At 37.9% G+C, this 18,610-nt stretch overlaps 1 protein-coding gene across 11 annotated transcripts in view; it reads left to right on the forward strand.

Annotated features, from left to right (window-relative positions):
* The window catches only part of ATP8A2 (ATPase phospholipid transporting 8A2), a 656,957-nt gene that overhangs the window by 470,198 nt on the left and 168,149 nt on the right, over positions 1–18,610 (forward strand). For all 11 annotated transcript variants that reach the window (XM_077158861.1, XM_077158866.1, XM_077158869.1 and 8 more), the window contains one exon: positions 11,495–11,569. In XM_077158861.1, the coding sequence (XP_077014976.1) occupies positions 11,495–11,569 (75 nt within the window). The remainder of the gene's footprint in view (positions 1–11,494; positions 11,570–18,610) is intronic.

Genomic DNA, 18,610 nt, shown 5'->3' on the forward strand with positions numbered 1-18,610 from the left:
CTAAAAGCTTACAATCTAGGTCCCTGTTTTCTTTTAAGCATTTTCTAAAGGTGACCATACCATTTTTTTTTGTTCCTCTCTTATTTTGTCTCACCGAATGTCCTACATGTTCATTCACATCATTGAATGCCTCATGACATTGTTCCTTTTTGTAGCAGCACAACCTTCATTCATAAGTAGATACCATCGTTCGCCAATCTACTTCTCCATCAGTGCATCCTTCAGCTACCTGCATTCATCGGGCATCATGCAGAGGGCCCCACACCCATAGTCCATCAACAGTCTCAATTTTAGATAATTTCATTATTCCCAAGAGTCAGAAAACCAATACACACCCTCACCAAATAGGAAATCTAAACCTCCTCTTAACTCTTGTCTCTCACTGGACCACAACTTAACTAATAATAGCATGTTCAAGAAGTTCCACTTACAATGATTCACCCCCAAGGAAAGGAGTTGAAAGAACCTGTGTATTTAGGGGTATGCAATTTAGCCCATCCAACCTCTCTCAATCTAGCAATAGGTTATATTCTCCCACAGTTACCTGAACTAATTAATGGGTAGAAGGAAGACCCAGTTCTGTTTCACTACGGGATATGGTTCTCACAATATTTTTACTTATTCTTTAATCATTATCAAAATGCATATTTTTTATCAATTAGGTACTGCTAATAATGGTAATAAAAACTCAATCCAGAAGAACTTTTTAACACTTAGAGCCATAGGATCACAGAAAATAAAAAGAAAATAGATTTCAATTTCCATTCATTATTTTTGTGAAATGTAATAGGGTGGTTAAGAGTTGTAGCAAAAATACATTAAATTAGGATAAAATTATATGTGGATCAAGTGGAATGGAAAAACAAGTTCAGAGAGAAAGGGAATGATATGAAAATCCTGTTAAAAAAGTATTGGGGGGCTAGGTGGGTATAGAGTATAAGTGAGAATTCAATATAGAAAAAAATGATGTTTGTTCATGTATTTTTTTTAAGTAGATTGTGAAGACTGTCTAGTCATGGTATTTGGAATTATTGGCTACATTTTAAAATTTTTTATCTTTTATTTTTTTAATTTTTATTTTTTTTAAGTTCATGGTCTGGGAATTGAACCCGGGTCTCCTGCATGTAAGGTGAGCATTCTACCACTGAACCACCCATGCACCCTTTTTTCATTTTTTTAATTTTATTTTCCCTGTATTTATCATCACAATTGACTTTGTTTTCTTTTTTTGTGTGTGAAAAATAACATATATATAAAAAAGCAATAAATTTCAAGGCACATTACAACAATTGGTTGTAGAACAGATTTCAGAGTTTGGTATGGATTACAGTTCCTCAATTGTAGATTTTTACTTCTAGCTATTCTCAGATACTGGAAACTAAAAGAAATATTAGTATAATGATTCAGCACTCATACACACTTGTTAAACCCTTAACTTTGATCTTTCTCCCACTCTTTAGGGGTATTTGGGCTATGCCCATTCTAACTTTTTCATGTTGAAAGGGGCTGTTGATAATATGGGATTGGGGGCTGGAACTAGCTGATGTTCTGGAGAGGCTGAGCCCTATGCATTTCAGGACTTACCTGGTCCAGGAACCCATCTGGAGGTTGTAGGTTTCTGGAATGTTTGTTTTGTTTTTATATGTCAATAATTACAGTATGACAGAAAATATATCCTTTGCAACTAGTTAACCTTATGATTAAAAAAAGATATTAATATAAAAACAGATATTAATTAATATGATATAATATATTAATAAAATTAATATAAAAGATATTAATATATATTGCTATAGTTTTCAACTTTCTAGATGCATTGGTAGATACATCATCTTTCAAATTCTCTTAGGGACTATGTGAACATCCAGTCACACACATAAACACCACTTACCTAGTCTGACCCCAGCCCTCTTTCATTCATTTTGCTTCTTCCAGACATCTCAAGCCTGCTGGCAGTGCATACCCCTTCATGCCTCTACCTCCAGAGCCCCTTCTCCCCCGACCCCTTTCATGAATGGAATGTAATGCTTCTGCACCAGCCCACATGCCCACCATCTTTGGGACAGCTATGCTGACCCTTCTAGAAAGGACCAGCTTCTCCTCCTATGTTCCCAGAGAACACCTTCATACTTCTCATACAGCCCAGGCCTGTCACCAACAAGACATTTCTCTCAGGCAGGGATGGCATCCCATTCACGTCTGTCACAGAGCATAATTTGAAGCAGTATCTAAGTAAATAATTTATTGACTAGTTGCTTTTTGAAAGAAACACATGACTATTTATTATAATCCTCCTCTGAGAGAGGAGCCAGTCCTTTTCCCTGCATTCCAGAGCAAGAAAATAAGACATAAAGAAATGTTAAGCTTTGCCCAGGCTCCAGGCACTCAGCGGCTGAGGCGGGCAGAGGGCTGGTGTCAAATTCTGTCCTGTAACCCTCGCGCCTTGCCTGTGGGGCCGGGCACTAAATCTGACTGTCAGTGAGTTAAGAGCATTACTTTATTGCTTATAAAACCCGTGTTTTCATATATTTGCCATAGGTCCCATCCATAAATGAAATGATCTTATACATATTTCTGCTACTCCTTCGATAATAAATCCACCGCCACTGTTCCTATACCAGGAGGTTGGAAACAGCTGTGTCATTAATGAACGATAGCAGTTCCCAGCGCGTGACCTCCAGATGAAAGGCTCATTATTTCATTACTGGTCTCAAGAGCTGTTCGGTCCCCTTGCATGGGATTTGGGCTGAAGAGTCTAAGCCTTGAACTGTAAAACAATTTACATAGTCCTTGACACAGTTTGGAACTGTTGCATTCTATTGTGCCAAGAATTCCATATTAAAGATTGGTTTAATTGTGCATGCCCCATCTGGTCAGTATTATGGTTTTTTTATGGAAGGGGAGGCAAAGGGGTAGAAACACAATCTTGTATTTACCTGATGTTCCATGGTATAAGTATGTAATTTTACAGAAACAGACATTTTGATGCTATTAGTAATTAAGAAAGCTTTAAAAATGTGAAGACTTGGGGTGCACGGTGGTTCAGTGGTAGAATGCTCACCTTCCCTGCGGGAGGCCCAGGTTCAATTCCCGAACCATGCACCCAAAAAACAGAAAAAGTAAAGACTACCCTTTACTAACTTTTGTGACTTTTAAGCTATATGATTCAACTTTCTGTATCACTTGAAAGAAAATGTTAAACTATAGTGAGAATTGTATTGTGCACATCATATGCCGCATGCATCTGCATGCAATGATTTTTATTTCATAATTTCAAAATTCAAAGTATAATCCTTTTAAAAATTACCTAGATTGTCCCATTAGTATTATTTTGGGTTGCTTTTTTTATTCAAGGAATTTGGAGCTATCAAAGTGGAAGTTTCTTTCTGTTTGTTTACTGGGTCAGTCTCAACTATATTAGCAAAAGATTACAATACTGTAACTCAAAATACTTCTGGAAAATATTTCAAACCAGAGTTATTGCAATTTGTTTTATAAAATGGGGATGATTTTTGTGGTCTCCTTTTCAAAGCAGTTGATACCCTAATCTAAAGAAGATTCCTTCGCTTCCTTAACATGGCATTGGGGGTGGAAGATTTGGATCATTTTTCTTAATAATATCTTTATGTTTACAGTTGTAAACCTTTTGTTCATCTTACATTCTTAAAATAGCAACAGTATATTAAGTAGATAACCATAAAGATTGATTTGATTCTGAATTACCTTAAATGCTTTTAAAATCACTTGTTATGTAGAAACTTTGGTTAGCAGCAACTGTCTATGGAGCATGAAATTTGGTCTAGAATATCTTTAATCATCTCTGTGCTGTGATTTTCTCATCTGTGAAAGAGCGATAACACCTATTAGAATTGCCACAAGGTTTAATAGAATAATCTGTGTGGAGTGTTGCAAGGTTCTTGGCACAGAGTAAGCATTCAATGCATGTCAACTTATATCGTCATCAAGAAAAATGATAATTCTGCAGAGTTGGTGATTTCCTTCCCCTTAGCTCATAAAATCCATGCAGCTCTGGAAAATTAGGGAGATTGGCCATGCTCAGACAGCGTTTCAGTGATTGTGCTGGGATGAAACTTGTTTAGCTGATTCTGTATGTGCCCTATGCTCATTTTTGTGCAGCTATTCTTCCTTAATATTAAATATCACTATCAAGCACATATTCATCTATTGGGCACCTACTGTGTGCCAAGCACTGTGCTAGATACCAGGTGTTCAACACTGAATGGAATATATAATCTCTGGCCTCATGCATTTTATGAATGGTGGGATAGATTGGTTAACAATGCAGCAACGAAATTATAGAATGCAACAAGCTAAAAGAGAAAGTAGCCTGGCACAGTGATAGAGAAAACAAGTTGATTTCTTCTACATAATTCTTTAAAGTTGAAGTAATGCTTGTTGTATTAATAGAGATACACAAAGAAAAATATTTCCCCACATCTGCCACCATTTCTGTGGAGGCATTCGATATGAACAGTTTGGTTAGTCTTCCATACCTTTCCTTGGGTTCATACAAAAAAAAAAAACAACAACATTTTGTTTGCAGTTTTGCAAAACATGGGTACTACTGGCATTACTCTGCAATTTGCTTTTTGTTTGTTTCTTTGCCTTGAAAAGTCCGTAGGAGTTTTATTGGAAATATGGGATTTGCAGCCCCACTGTATCTGCCCAGGGCTGATTCAGCAGGTGAGAACTCTGCCCAGATTTTACAGTTGAGGCCCTGCCCATTTATTATAATATCTTCTGTAGTCTCCATTTATTCTGGCTGCTCAACACCTTAATTTATTGGACAAGATAGTTGAGGGGAGGTCCCTAGAATATTTTGCAACTATTACTGCTGACACTACCTCTATTTCTGACTACTTTCTTACTCTGATTTTTCCCCCTTGATTTCCCATTCATTTATTTTTTAGCCTCTTTTTTTTTTTCAATCTAATACTGCACCTTGGACATTTCCATACTTATAGATTTAACAGGTCAAAAAACAGGTGCTAAATATTGCATAGAATTGCTAACTTGCCCTTCATAAAGGACCTTTAGGATTGTGGGTTTCCCCCCCCATGCTTTATGTTTTGTTTAGTCCTCAATTCCCAACAGTGCTGCAGAGCAAGAGACACATACTTATTTATGAGAACTAGAATTCCAGAAATAGGATTCCTAGACCAAGTATGTGGATTTTTAAGCATTTTAATATGTATTGCCAGATCAAATTCCAGCAAGATCGCAGTACTTTGATTTTTCGACAAGAAACCTTTAATGCCAGTTAATCAGCTCAGAGTTGGTGTATAAATTAGTAGATAGTGATTGTTTTGCCACTTCGGTAAGAAACCATATGGCAAATTTCACTATTCTCAGTAGGACACCTCCCCTCTTCAGTCTGCTACTATGGATCTTGGAAGGACAGCGTAGACAGAGGAAGAGTCCACCCCTTTCCTGAATTAAGCGGTCAACTGTTGGCGGCTGGGACACTGAGAGTGGCTGCAGGTTCGAGGCACCGAGGCTGTCCCCTGGCTGGGGAGACCTCCGGACAGGAGGCTGTGTGATCAGCCAAGGCGGTTACTGCATTTTTGGCAGGCAGGCAGCCGTTAAAGCAGAGGGAGACCTTTTTCCAAGAAGGAAAAGCCATTTACTAAGTTGTGTCAGCTTGCTCGTAACAGCACTACATTTGAAGATCCAGAACCCCAGGAGCTTGGCACGCAGCAGTGCTTGGCAGGTTTTCCCACCAGCTCACCAAGTCTGAGTCAGTTCAGCTAGGAGTGGGCCCATCCAGCTTCAACCGTATTCATTTAATAACATTCCTAGTTAACAAGAAAGTAAAAGCAGAGAAATCGTTTTTCCCATTAATCCAAAGAAGTAAAATTGAGTGGCTCTAAGCAAGCCACAGTCTAAGTAACTGCACATCAGCTGGGGGCCTGGCCATCTATTTCAGTGGAGGGTCGTATGTTTGGTGTTTGCAGCTTGAAACATCTGGTCCACCAAAAACTGGTATTTATGTTGAGGAATTGGATGGTGCCTTCTTTTTGTATACGAAGTAACATCTGTATATGAATAACTGGTGTGAAAGACTGATTTTATACTGTGTCAGAAAACCATCATGTACCTGTCTCATGAATAAATAAAATATAAACCAAACATGTTTGCATAAATATTTTAAAATACAGTGTGTTCCCATACTTTTTCCGTTTCACCTATGGACATCTTGCCAAAATGAAATCAAGTTTGGATGTTTACAGTGTTTGAGAAAACCAGTGCACGGAATTTGAAGTTATAAGGTAGATTTTTGTTTTGTTTTGTTTCTTTAGGTTTTAATTTGTTTCTCTACCAAATAAATAGTTCCAGTGAAATAAACAGGTCTGATTGCCTAATGATAGATTATTTTAATGAAGAATGAAATGGAATTGGAAATATTGAGAATGATCTTGTGTATACCTTTAAAAACTGCAGCACCTGCAACTGATAAAAATTAGTATAAACATATAAAAATTCTTTGAAGAAGGATGTGACTGGGTCAATGCAAACCTGGACAAAATCAGAACCCCAACTGTTTAGAGAAAGTACCCCAACTTTCTGCTAATCGGCGATGTTAACCTAAAGTGAAGAGTAAAAATTTTTTTAGTTGGTTCAGGGTGGCTTGGAACAAAAGTCAATGGTGGGAAAGAGATGCTTAAGTTCCTAAGATTTTCATCCTTTTATTGTGTATTGTCAACAACTTGGATGTCTTGGCTATACAAAATTCATTCTCGGTCTTTAAAATTATTTCTAATTAATAATGTATAAAGATACCTTCATATTTTAGAGAGCTAAATTTAGGAAATTACTGGATTTATATCCAAAGCTACCATAACCCCTAAATAATAGGGACTGTGGTTCTACATCTGACGTCAGGTTAGAGGGCAGTTATCCAAAATGGAATAACGCTTTCTAAACTCACACCCCCATACAAGCTTAGAGAAATCACAGCTGCATGCCACCAGTCACGTCTTATTTTTCTTATAACAAACATCTGTTACAACAAGATTTCTAATTTGTCTCAGGTTGACCTAAATAAATGGATTTCTTTAATCCAGAATTTCTCAGCAGTGACACTTTTGACATTTTGGAGCAGATAATTATTACTATTTTTTTTTTAGGGGCTGCCCTGTGCATTGTAGGCTGTTGAGCAGAATCTTTGACTTCTCCCCACCAGATGCCAGTAGCACCTCTCCACCAGGTCGTGACAATCAAAAACGTTCCCAGACACTGTCAGATGTCTCCTGGGGGTGGGTGGGAATTCAACCCAGTTGAGATTCACTGCTTGAATCGATTATATAAATGAAGCACAGACATTCTAATAAAGTTAAAAACCGTGCAAGAGGTAGAAGTGAGTCTCTGCCCTGGAAAACACTGTTGCTACCTAGAGGTAATGAATATTCAAAATTTTTTGTGTGTCTTCCAGGAATTGATGATGCTGTACATCTATTGTACACAATCCTGACTATTTTAACATGCATCTTGATATTTTTCATTTTAATAATTTACCTGTGAGATTTTCATGTTACAGTGCCTACAGATATACATTCCTCTTTTTACTGCCTGCAAACTATTGTATGATGAACTTCAATTCATCTAACTAACTAGCCACCAGCAAGTGCAGGTTGTCTTTTCAAAAATGTCACGGGAAATGTCCTCATATTTTCACATTGAATACTGTGTGACTGTAGGCTATAAAATATTACTTAGAGATTGCCCCTAAAACTACAATCACTGTGTCAAATGAAGGGTACATTTAATGTTTCTGTAGACAAGGCTACATTACACACAGGGTAGGAGACTCTTTCCCCAGGTTATCAAACTGTTAATATTTGCCCATCTGATAAGTAAAGAATGGTATGCCTGTGTGTATGTGGGTGTGTGTTTAATAAAAAGTGATATCTTTATATTTCCTATATTTATGTCGTTTTCCCCTGTGATCAGACTTCATATACTTTTTGCCCATTTTCCCAGCCCTTGTGGGACTTTTTCTTTCTGATTTCTAAGAATCTTTTCTGCATTAATGGAATTAGGCCTTTGTTTTCATAGATGTTACAAATGTACTTTTTGTTTATCAATTTTCTTTCCACTTTATTGATATCTTGCTGTATAGAAATTAATTTTGGTATTTCAAATTTATCACTGTTTCTGTATAGATTCTGAGTTTAATATGCTCATTTTCCCATACAAACACCTTTTTGTTCATGCTTTTTTCTAATGATCTCAGAGTTTCATTTTTTATGTTTGAATGTTCAACTCATCTGTAACTACTCTGAGTATAGATTACCTAATATTGTAATGCCAAATTATATATCATATAATTTTTTCAAAATCCTATGGTAATTTATTATGTGATAAAGGGCATTTCAAACAAGTGGGATAAAGATGGCTTATTCGGCAAATTCTGTTTAAATAATGGTCTGGATATTTGGGTGCAAAATAATAATGCTGGATCCCTAGTTGGTATGTGCAGGGAACCCATTGACAGCCACTAAGCTGGAGATTGATGGCCAAAAGGCCCATTTGTCAGAAAAGTTGGAAAGACGCGGTCATATGGGGCTTTTTTTTTTTAACTCTTTTTTTCATTATATAGCTGTTCATTTATCATCACAATCAACTTTTTTTTCTTTTTTTGTGTAAAATAACACATATACAAAAAAGCAATAAATTTCAAAGCACATTGCAATGATTACTTTGTAAAACAGATTTCAGAATTTGATTCGAGTTACAATTCATATATGTCTTTGTAAATCAAGGTTTTGGATTTGACCTTATTTGGATAGTGTGATTTTTTCATCCTTGTTTTGCCTTTCTCTTATATATAGCATTTATTTTGGATTTCATTTTTTTATCCCTCTGAGCATGTTTTTATTTGTGCTATTATTAATAAGAGACATTTGATATTAATCCTGTCATTACATTTCATGTTGTGTTTGGGCTCTTGATGTTTCCTTGGTTTCTATCTTTTTGCCAAATTCTTGTCATACTTTATTTCCCTTAGGACATGTAAATATTCATTGCTGGAGAGAGTTATGAAGCCAACTTGCTTTTTTTCCCCCTTGTAAGTTACTTGTTTATTCTGCTTGAATATACTAGAGAATTGTTCTTTTTGAATTTTCAAACTCATGAGTTCATATAACAAGATGTATATGGTTGTTGACCTTTCTGTACTTGTTTTCTGTTGTTTTTGTTTCCTGGGGGACAGTGAGTGTCCCCTCTTTTTGCTGACTAAAGGTTTTTAGAATATGTGACAAGTTTTTCTTCTACTGTATCTTTGTATCTTTTTTTCTATTCTACTTGCTCTTTTTTTCCCCAAATATACTTTTTAAACATTTTTTTGGTTATTCATTGAAAACTTTCTATATCTAACAAGTTCTTTTAAAATCAAGATTAACCTTTTGTCCTGTGCTTAGCATTTGTTTTCTCAAGCCTGTCTCATCTCGCTCTCACTGTGCTTTTAACAGTGTCTGTTCTGCTTCTTATTTCTCTTTATATGTCTTTAATATATATCGACCTTTTTCTAATCAGTCCCTTCTTTTTTGGTATCTTACACCTTTTATTTTATCTCCTGTTTTAATGAAAAGTCATGCTTTCTTTAATATTGTCAGGAGCGTTCGCATTTTTCTTCTGCTGTGGCCTGGCTCTTCTATAGATATTATTTCATGTGTATTTTGTTACATTTCTGGGGGTTTCTTCTTTAATATTTTTTATTATGTTAGTGTCTAAGCTCCACACTATTTCTTTCCTGACTGTTTTTTTTCTTCTTTTGACACAGGTACTTGTGGAAGAATTGTATGTGGGAGAGTGGGTGGTGGTTAGCTGGGGAGGGGAGGGGTCAATGTTTCCTCAGAACACTTTCTCTCAAATTTTCTGTCTTCTCCATGGATCACCCATCACTTTTCGGTAACAGGCGCTCCTCTCCACATTGCTTCTGCCCCTTGGGGGAGTGGAAAGCCTGTATGCCTCACCGTGAATCTCTACACATAGGCCTTTTCTGTTAGATAATCTTGCACTTATTTCTTTTCAATTCTCCTTGATCGCCATCTGCCAAGTTGATTGCAAATTACTCTCCCTTCTCTATCCTGTCTATCCCACTTGCTTCTTGCAAAAATAAACAAAAATGGCATGTGTGCACAGAATGCCCTCCAACCCCAACTGGCCTACCGTGTTAAATCAGTCCAGAAACCTCAGCACTGGGTTTCCCTGACTTCTAGATTATGCACTTACGAATAAGGACCGCTGGTTCCATCCTTCAGGGCCCTTTCGACTGTTTCTTGAAAATCTTTTTACTTGGTTTCATTCTGCACATTTTCTGTACTCTGGGCATTCTCCCATTCTCCCTTGACCTGATCTCACCCTGCGTAGTGTCACCTATCTGTGTCATTTGTGGTTTTAGTTAGAGCCATCTCATGGTTTCCTTGAAAATGGTGATTTCTTTTCTATGTCCAGTTATTTTTGCTTTTTCAGTTGATGTTGGGACGGAGGGTAGCAGAGCTGGCACCACTCTACCACCTTCGACAAGACAACAAATTAACAGAATTAAAATACAAAATAGCTGAGGACTTGCTAGATAGCTACCAATGTTCTTTGAATTATGGAATAGGAGATGTATAAGACCATCTTGGGGAGATTAGGTTAAAACCTACATATCTCAGGCCTTACCTTCTAATTAATTTCTCATCCTCCTGGTGGTTCAGCCTGCCCTCCTCACCTCCCCTGTGCCCTAACCTCTTCATACCCTGGGCAATGCTGCCTCTTCTAGAATAGTTTTATACCCTCACCATGCAGCACTGATTGCTTTCTGGTGCTTTTTCTGTGGTTATTTTTTTTATGTTGGTCTTGCCTGATCAATTAGAATTATAGATGACATAGCTGCATGGGTAATAGCCCCACATTTCATTTATTTGTATACCCGTTGCTATTCTAAAAGAGAAATAAGGCCTGTTTCTTTCTATTATTGCCTTTTGATCTTCACCTGGGTGCTTGACATCCAACTGAGAAGGGTCAATATTGTGTGGACTTAGGCTACCACGACTAACAGGAGCTTTTATTTCTAGAGTTTCATCTATTTGAAAGTCTTACCAAGATAAATCTAATGTATCAAATCAGCCTTATAGGAAAAAAGAGTGTAAAGTATGACTCTTCCAAGCCAGGAGAAAGTGTTAACACAAGACATGTTAGTCATAAATTTTTTTCTATTAACATGTGCATGCTACCTCATAAATTATTTGCTTAACCATATTGATGTATGCCTTAAATATCCATTTTCCTTAAAAGATCGATATTTGTGATAGTGGGAATTTATTTATATTTTACAAAAGCACGACTGCTGTGGTCCTGTGGCTACTTTTTATCCCCTGAGCAGCTACGTCCAGCTGGTGGTCCCTGCTCCCTGCTACTACTACAGTGAGTGAAAACATTTAGGTCAATATTGATATAAAACCTCATGAACTTTCTTCTCTTTCAGCTTTGGTTCGCCTTTGTTAATGGATTTTCTGGGCAGATTTTATTTGAACGCTGGTGCATCGGCTTGTACAATGTGGTAAGCATTCCCCGCCTCTCCTTGATGGCATGCAGGGGGGTGAGGGTCCTCCGCTGCGAGGGTCTGGAAAGCGTATCTGAGTCAATCATCTGTGCACATGGCGGGCAGCACCATACGTCTTTAGGGCCTTTGTGGCTGTGACAACATCCTGTAGAAGCCCAGGCTCTCCGACACATGGTTCCAATCATTGCAGATCATTCGTGAATAACCCCATGAAATTATTAACCCATATATCTTGATAATATGCCCTTGTTACCTCCTTGCTGAATGCCTGGGCACCGTTTTCATGATTTGAACTCAAGTAAAAATCCCCAAAGTACACCTAAACTTATTCCATTTCAGAATTTTATTTCTGAAGTCTCCAGCATAGATGCGAGTGTATAGCATGGGGTCAAGTGTCCTTTTTGTCCTTCTTAAAAGAGTGCCTGTCCGTAGTTTTCTTCTCCAGTTAGTGCTAAAATGATGAATTCCGATTTCCACTTCCTGTGGTGAATGGTAATAAGCCTCTCTGGTATTTGTCATGATTTTAGGTTCTTTTCTTATTATTTGACTGTAATGAATTTAAATGCTAGAAATAAATATAAAGAGTGTGCTAAAATGACTGGGTAGCTGCTTGACTTTCTGGCTTTTGGTTTTCCAGGGAGGAGGAATCGAGGGTCTGTAGCTTAGTGTTTTGGCCCCCACTGCGGCCCATCCTGTGATGACACAATCCCCTTGCTTTGGACCTAACCCTGACTTTCTCTGCCCTGTAGGAGTTTACTTTCTAAAGCAGTCACCATAGACAGGGGTAGAGTAAAGCTCCCAGACATGCAATCATATAAATTGTAGTGCTATAAATATTTACAGCCTTTATATACATTTGTGGCTGACTTTTCAAGAGTCATCCATTCACTCAATCTTGTTTTTGTTTTTTTGTTTGTTGTTTTGAGTTGTCATTGTCCTGGAGTGCTGAGCGTGAAATGCTGAATAAAATAGGTTGCCCTGTCCCCTGTGGTGCTTACAGGATAAGAGGGTCAGAGGTTAGACTAAGATGCCACTGAGGCTAAATTTGCATCTTGACTTTAATCTGTGTCGGTGTCACTTGTACAAAAAGCAGTAGAGAGTTGGTTGGCAAACCTGATGCCCTAAGAGACAAAGGCGAGGGGTGTGTTGAGGCAGGGCTGAACCTGGGCTGAAAAAGCTACTCTACCTCTTAGCACCTGGAGAGTAGCTCAAGGGTTTCCCCTTTGTGTACAATGAGCGGAGCCCAGATGGCTAATTTTGCAGGACTTAAGCTTTTTGAATTGCTTAAAACAGTTTAGGGGACAATATACTGATTATTCTATAATGATTTAGTGCTGGAAAGGGACAAAGTGTCCTATAGGGCACACCTCACAGAGCCGTGCCCACACATAGATTTTATAAATAGGCATCGCAACCAAGGTAATTGTACTTTAGAGCCAAAGACAGGGTTAGTATAGCATCACCTGGTCATGCAGCCGATGGATTTTAGCCCTGTTTGCATGCTTGGGGCATCAGGGCTAGATTTTGTTCTTAGATCTGTTCAGCCTTGGGCGACTCAAATTAATTCAAGAAGGCTTTATTGAGCACCCACTATATATAAAACGTTTTGATGGGCTATAGAACGATGTTTGTCAAAATATGGTCCACAGACCACTTCTTGCATGCCAGTAACTGGGGTGGGGAGGGGGAGCATCCTAGAGATTTTATATTTTTAACAAACTCTTCTCGTGATTGTTATGCACATTAAAGTTTAAAGCAACAACCTTGGATAGCTAGGGCTGGGAATATGTTTTGGTCACTTTGTGTCCCCTGATCTACAGAGAAATGTTATTACCATACAAAACAGAAAAAATAAGAGCAGAGTGGGGAGCTTCAATGAAGTGAAAGAGGGATGAATTTTGAATAGAGAGACTGCAGAATTCTTCTCCAAGGTGTTATCTGAAATGAGCTTTGAGAAGTTCTGAGGTCATAGGAAGGTGATGCTAACTGGGGAGAGGAATGGACAAAGGCACAGAGATGTGGCAAGTTCGTGGGTATGATTTCTGGGGTCTTCCATTGGTTGGGGAATGGTGCTCTAGAGGGAATATAGAAGAAGGAAAGCCAGCAAGGCAGCATGTATATGCATCTGTATCTGAAGGTCTTGAGTTTCCTGCTAAGGAATTTGTGACCTTTATCTAAGAGACAGTTGGGAAAGCCATCAAGAGTTTAAATCAGTAGGGCTATGTCATCAGATGTGTGCTTTTGAGAGCTGCTGGTACTGTGAAGGATAATGATGATAAGCTGGGAGTTCAGTTAAGCAAAGGTAGTGATTTAGGTGGGGACATTTGAGGCCAGAGAAGCTTATGAGTAATAGCAGTGAAAATGGATGGAAGGTTGATTCAGAGGTTATGGCCAGTTCCAGTGAATAGGACTTTATTTATTGGATACTGAGGAAGTGGAGGGTGGTGAAAACAGAATTCTAACTTAGATAGTGTCTAAGTTTACCAGAATTGCTATGACAAATGCCGAACAATGGGTTGGTTTAAATATCGGAAATTTTTTGTCTCAAAGTTTCAGAGGCTGGGAAACCTATTTCCTCTCAGGTCCCTCCCCTTCCTCTTTTGGCTGGCCAGTGGTCCTAGAATTTCTTGGTTTGCATACCTCCCTCGCATCACATTTTCCTGGTTCAATGATTTCCGGCTTCAGGCCCCACCCGTGGCTTTCTTTGGGTCTGAATTTCTTCTGTTTGTGAAGGACTCCAGTATCTGTATTAAAGCCCAACCTCATTCACCTGGCCACACCTCAGCTAAAAATAGCATCTTCACCTGGTCCTGCTTAGGATGCGTTTACACCCATAGGGGCACTGATTTAGAATGTGTTTACACTGCGGTGCATGATTCCATCTACCGCAGGTGGTGAGGTGGACAGGGCAGCTCCCAACCAAAAGTGAGTACAAGCAAAGGAAAGCAGCCAGGGTGGGAGGGTGGTGAGGTAGTTTTTAATACCTTCATTTCTAAATAGTCAGTGACATCATCATGGATTATTTCCTATTCAAGAATGCCAAACCCTGAGAAGATAATTTAGAAATGATGAAGTTATTGGTACCTTTCAAGAGAATGGTTGCAGTCAAGTATTTGATTGAATATATGTAAAAGATTGAGCATCTCCCATGTGCCAGGCACTATTCTAATCTTCTAGAAATACACTGGTGGCTGCAACGGACACTTCTTCTGCCTTCATGTAATTTATGATGTGGTAGGGGAGAAAGTCAGTGAAAAATCAAGTACGTAATTAGAAACTGCGATAAATGCTCTGAAGGGAGAATGCGGGGACCTTGCTGACTGTGTAGTGGGGGATGCCTCTGGCCTGCAGAATCACCAAAAGTTTCCCTGTGGAATTGACCCCACGAGTTGAAGAATGAATGAGATAGGAAATTAGCTAATTAATGTAATTATTTCAGTGGTGTGTAGTAGAGAGCATGAGGATAACATGTAGCTTGAGTAGAAAGCAGGGTCAAGGGAAGGTTTTTCTTTTCTCTTACAGAAAGGGTAGACTTCTATATAGGTATAAGCAAAGGGGGAAATGCCAGGAAGCAAACAGTGTTGACAGTTCCCAGGATAGGGTATGTGGTTAACTGAGGAAGTGTGCCACAAAGGGAAAGGGTTGGTGGGATTTATAGCACCTTCTCCAATAATGCTCCCAACCCCAGAACAGGAGGGCTCAACACGGCTTATATGGTTACTCCTAGAAGGTCATGGTGGACCTCGATGGAAGGGCAGAGGACAAAGGGCTCTCTGGGTGGAGAAGCACAGGGAGATGACCGGGTGTTGGTAGCCTGAAAGGGGAAAGCATAGGCTATTATTGAGGACCTAGAAATTGCAATAATGATGAAAGGCGAATTCAGTTAGCAAGGGAAAAGGGAGCAGGCACTGTAGCTGGAGAAGTGAATTTTAAAGGTAAAACATTCCCTATGTGGTGATGGGGTCAGCAGTGCCGTGTTGGAGGGGCCGCCGGCAGGCAGCGCAGCGGAGGCTTCTCCAGCAGGGACGGGCAGGTCTGCCAGGTGGACACCAGGTGGGCTGCCGGCCTCTTAACTCAGTCATGCCGCGAGCACCAGGGCTTTGAAGAACTAGGAAGTTTGTCCCCGAGGAAATGTTTTATTGCTCAGAAATTATTTTAGTAACTTTCGTTTGACGTAAGTGAACTTAGAAAAAAGTTGCAAGAAGAATACTGAAAAAACTCCTCTGTACCCTGTCACCCAGATTTGTCAGTTATTAGCATTTTGCCTCAGTTTACATTCTTTCCCTCTCCATACACACACACACACACACACACACACACACACACGTGTATACGCACGTTCATTTCTTGACCATTTGAGGGTAAATTACAGACGGCATGCTGTTTTAATGCATAATACTTTAGTGCATAGTCCGTAAGACCATTCTCTTATGTAATCACAGTATAATGATTAAAATCAGAAAATTCTACATCAATACAATACTATCATCTAACCCATATTAGTCCATATTCAGATTTTGCCATTCTTTTTTAGTAATGTCCTGTTTCGCCAGTATTTCTCCAGTCCTGTATCCCTCTACCGAGCCCAGGAAAGGAAGCAGGTTGTGGCATCAAAGACATTTGCTAGTGACTAGTGGCCCTGTCTTCTGAGCTAGCTTCTTCCTTGCATCTTCTCTAAGCAGTGTTTCTCTCCTGCTTTTCCTGCGTCTGTACTTCTCCTTCTTATTTGATTCCACAAGCCAGCTAAATTGGCAACCATTGTTTCCTAATTTAATTCTTATAGCGGGTTAAATAGAGTTAAAACCAACTTAAAACTCTTATGCCTTCCTAAATAATGAATGAATGCTGCCCCATTAGATTCCCATGATATCGACGGTCACATTTCTACATCTATTTTTGCGTCTAGGGTGAAATGAAAAAGCCACTAGTGATAAAAGTTATCAGGATCAGATGGAGTTCAGCTAAATTTTATTCATCCTGTTTTTAAAGGAGAGCCAGCTCTAATATTCTTTCAGCTGTTTCAGAAAATTAATCCTATTTAATTTCATCAAGCCAGCATGAATTAAAGGAGAATGCTATAGACCACTGCACTTATGAGCATACGTGCAAAACTCCTCAATAAAATATCAGCAGAGTTCAACAGACTATCAAAAGTATAAAATACTCAACCAGGAAGGATTTATTTCAGGAGCATAAGGGGTTCAAAATCAAGAAGACTTCTTAAATGTCTGTTTTAACTAAATAGTGAAGAAAAACACCATCCCATCAGTAGATGCCACAAAAACAATTGAGGCAATTTAGCTGCCATTCCTGAAATAACACTAAATAATACAGAAATAGAAAGAAGCCAGTTAACTATAATACAGACTATTTACCCAAAACCAGTAGCATTTTACAATACATGGTAAAATTCTAAAACTATTTCATTTAAAATAAATTAGTCAGGGAAGTCTGCAATCACTATATACTTCAGCATTGCTTTGGAATTTTTAGCAACTGCCAAGAATATTAAATAAGTATTTAAATATTAGAAGAAAGATAAAATATCTGGACTTAAACAAATAACGCTTGTAAAAGATAGCCCTGCAGATATGTACAAATATGATTATATATCTAGAATATATCAAAGATACCAGTAAAGATACATTAAAATTACAAGAAAATTTTAGGTGACCAAATACATGATAAATATATAAAAATCAAGAGCTTCTTTTTATTCTAACAATGAACACCTAGAAATAAAAAGGGGAAAATAATTTCTAGCAAAATAGCAATTAAAATTACACATTACTTGGGAGGAATTTTACAGTACATATATGAAAAAAATCACATGAAATCTTAATGAAGAAATAAAAAATGATTTGTGCTAGTGGAAAGGCTCATGATTTTCTTATATGGGAAGACAATATCATAAAGATTCAATTCTTTGAAAATTAATATATAAATTCATATGATTCCAAAAATGGAATTCCAACAGATGATAATTTTAAGGGGGAAAGAAAGTAGTTGGATAAAATGATCTTGAGATACTCCAAGTATACCTGAAGTTAACAAATGCCTGAAAATAAATACTCCAGGAAAATTCAAAAAAGAACAATCATAAGGGTACTTACTAGCTTTACTAAATATCTGACTATACTTTAAAGCCACCCTAATCAAACCAATATGGCATTGGCATAGAGCATGGCAAATAATCCAGAGAATCTAGAAGCAGATCCCAGGATAAATTGGAAATTAATAAATGTCAAAAGTGGTATTTCAATTTAGTGGGAATATTTTGGATTAATTAATTGTGCTCTCACATCTCCCCATCTGGAAGAAAGTAACATTGGACTCCTACTTTTTACTACATACGAAATAAATTCCAGATGTGTTAAAGACTTAAATGTGAAAAATAAAACTAAATGATTCCTGCGAGCACCTCCTGAAAACTACATGTACGTTCCAAGGAAAAGAGACTTCTCTAAGTGTACACAATCAGAAGCTGTTCTTGACTCTATAAAACTTTTTTTCTTAATTTTGCATTTTAAACATCAGTATGCACATGTTTCATTTTTACAGTTATACATTTTCTAGTCTGTTTTAGACAACAGCATTGAATAGTTTTTAATCTATTAAGAAGTGATGTTTCACTTCTGAAACATTTTGTGTATATATATATACAAAATTATATATATATATATATATAATAACCCAATGTATGACTGATCTGACAGCTGTTTAAGATCAATAAAAGCTTATTTTTGAACATGCAGGTAGTAGAGAGGGAACAAACTTTACATTGTCTTGCTGCTGGCTTGTTTTTGCAGAGGTATCAATAGTAGTTTTGGGAGGTAATGTGTGTGCCTTCAGCCTCTCCTTAAGATCAGATACCACAAGCAGCATAAAGGGAAGGAAAGATGAAGAAAGGGGAGTAGGGGAGGGTATTGAATGTCAAATTTTAAGTGTGTACCTCTTCTAGGTACAAGATAGAAACAGGCCAATGAGGAAAAAAAAAATGTATAGTTAGGGAAAAACGCTGCAATCAAATCAAAAGAC

This window comes from Tamandua tetradactyla, chromosome 4 (assembly GCF_023851605.1).
Source record: "Tamandua tetradactyla isolate mTamTet1 chromosome 4, mTamTet1.pri, whole genome shotgun sequence".
Lineage (NCBI taxonomy): Eukaryota > Metazoa > Chordata > Mammalia > Pilosa > Myrmecophagidae > Tamandua > Tamandua tetradactyla.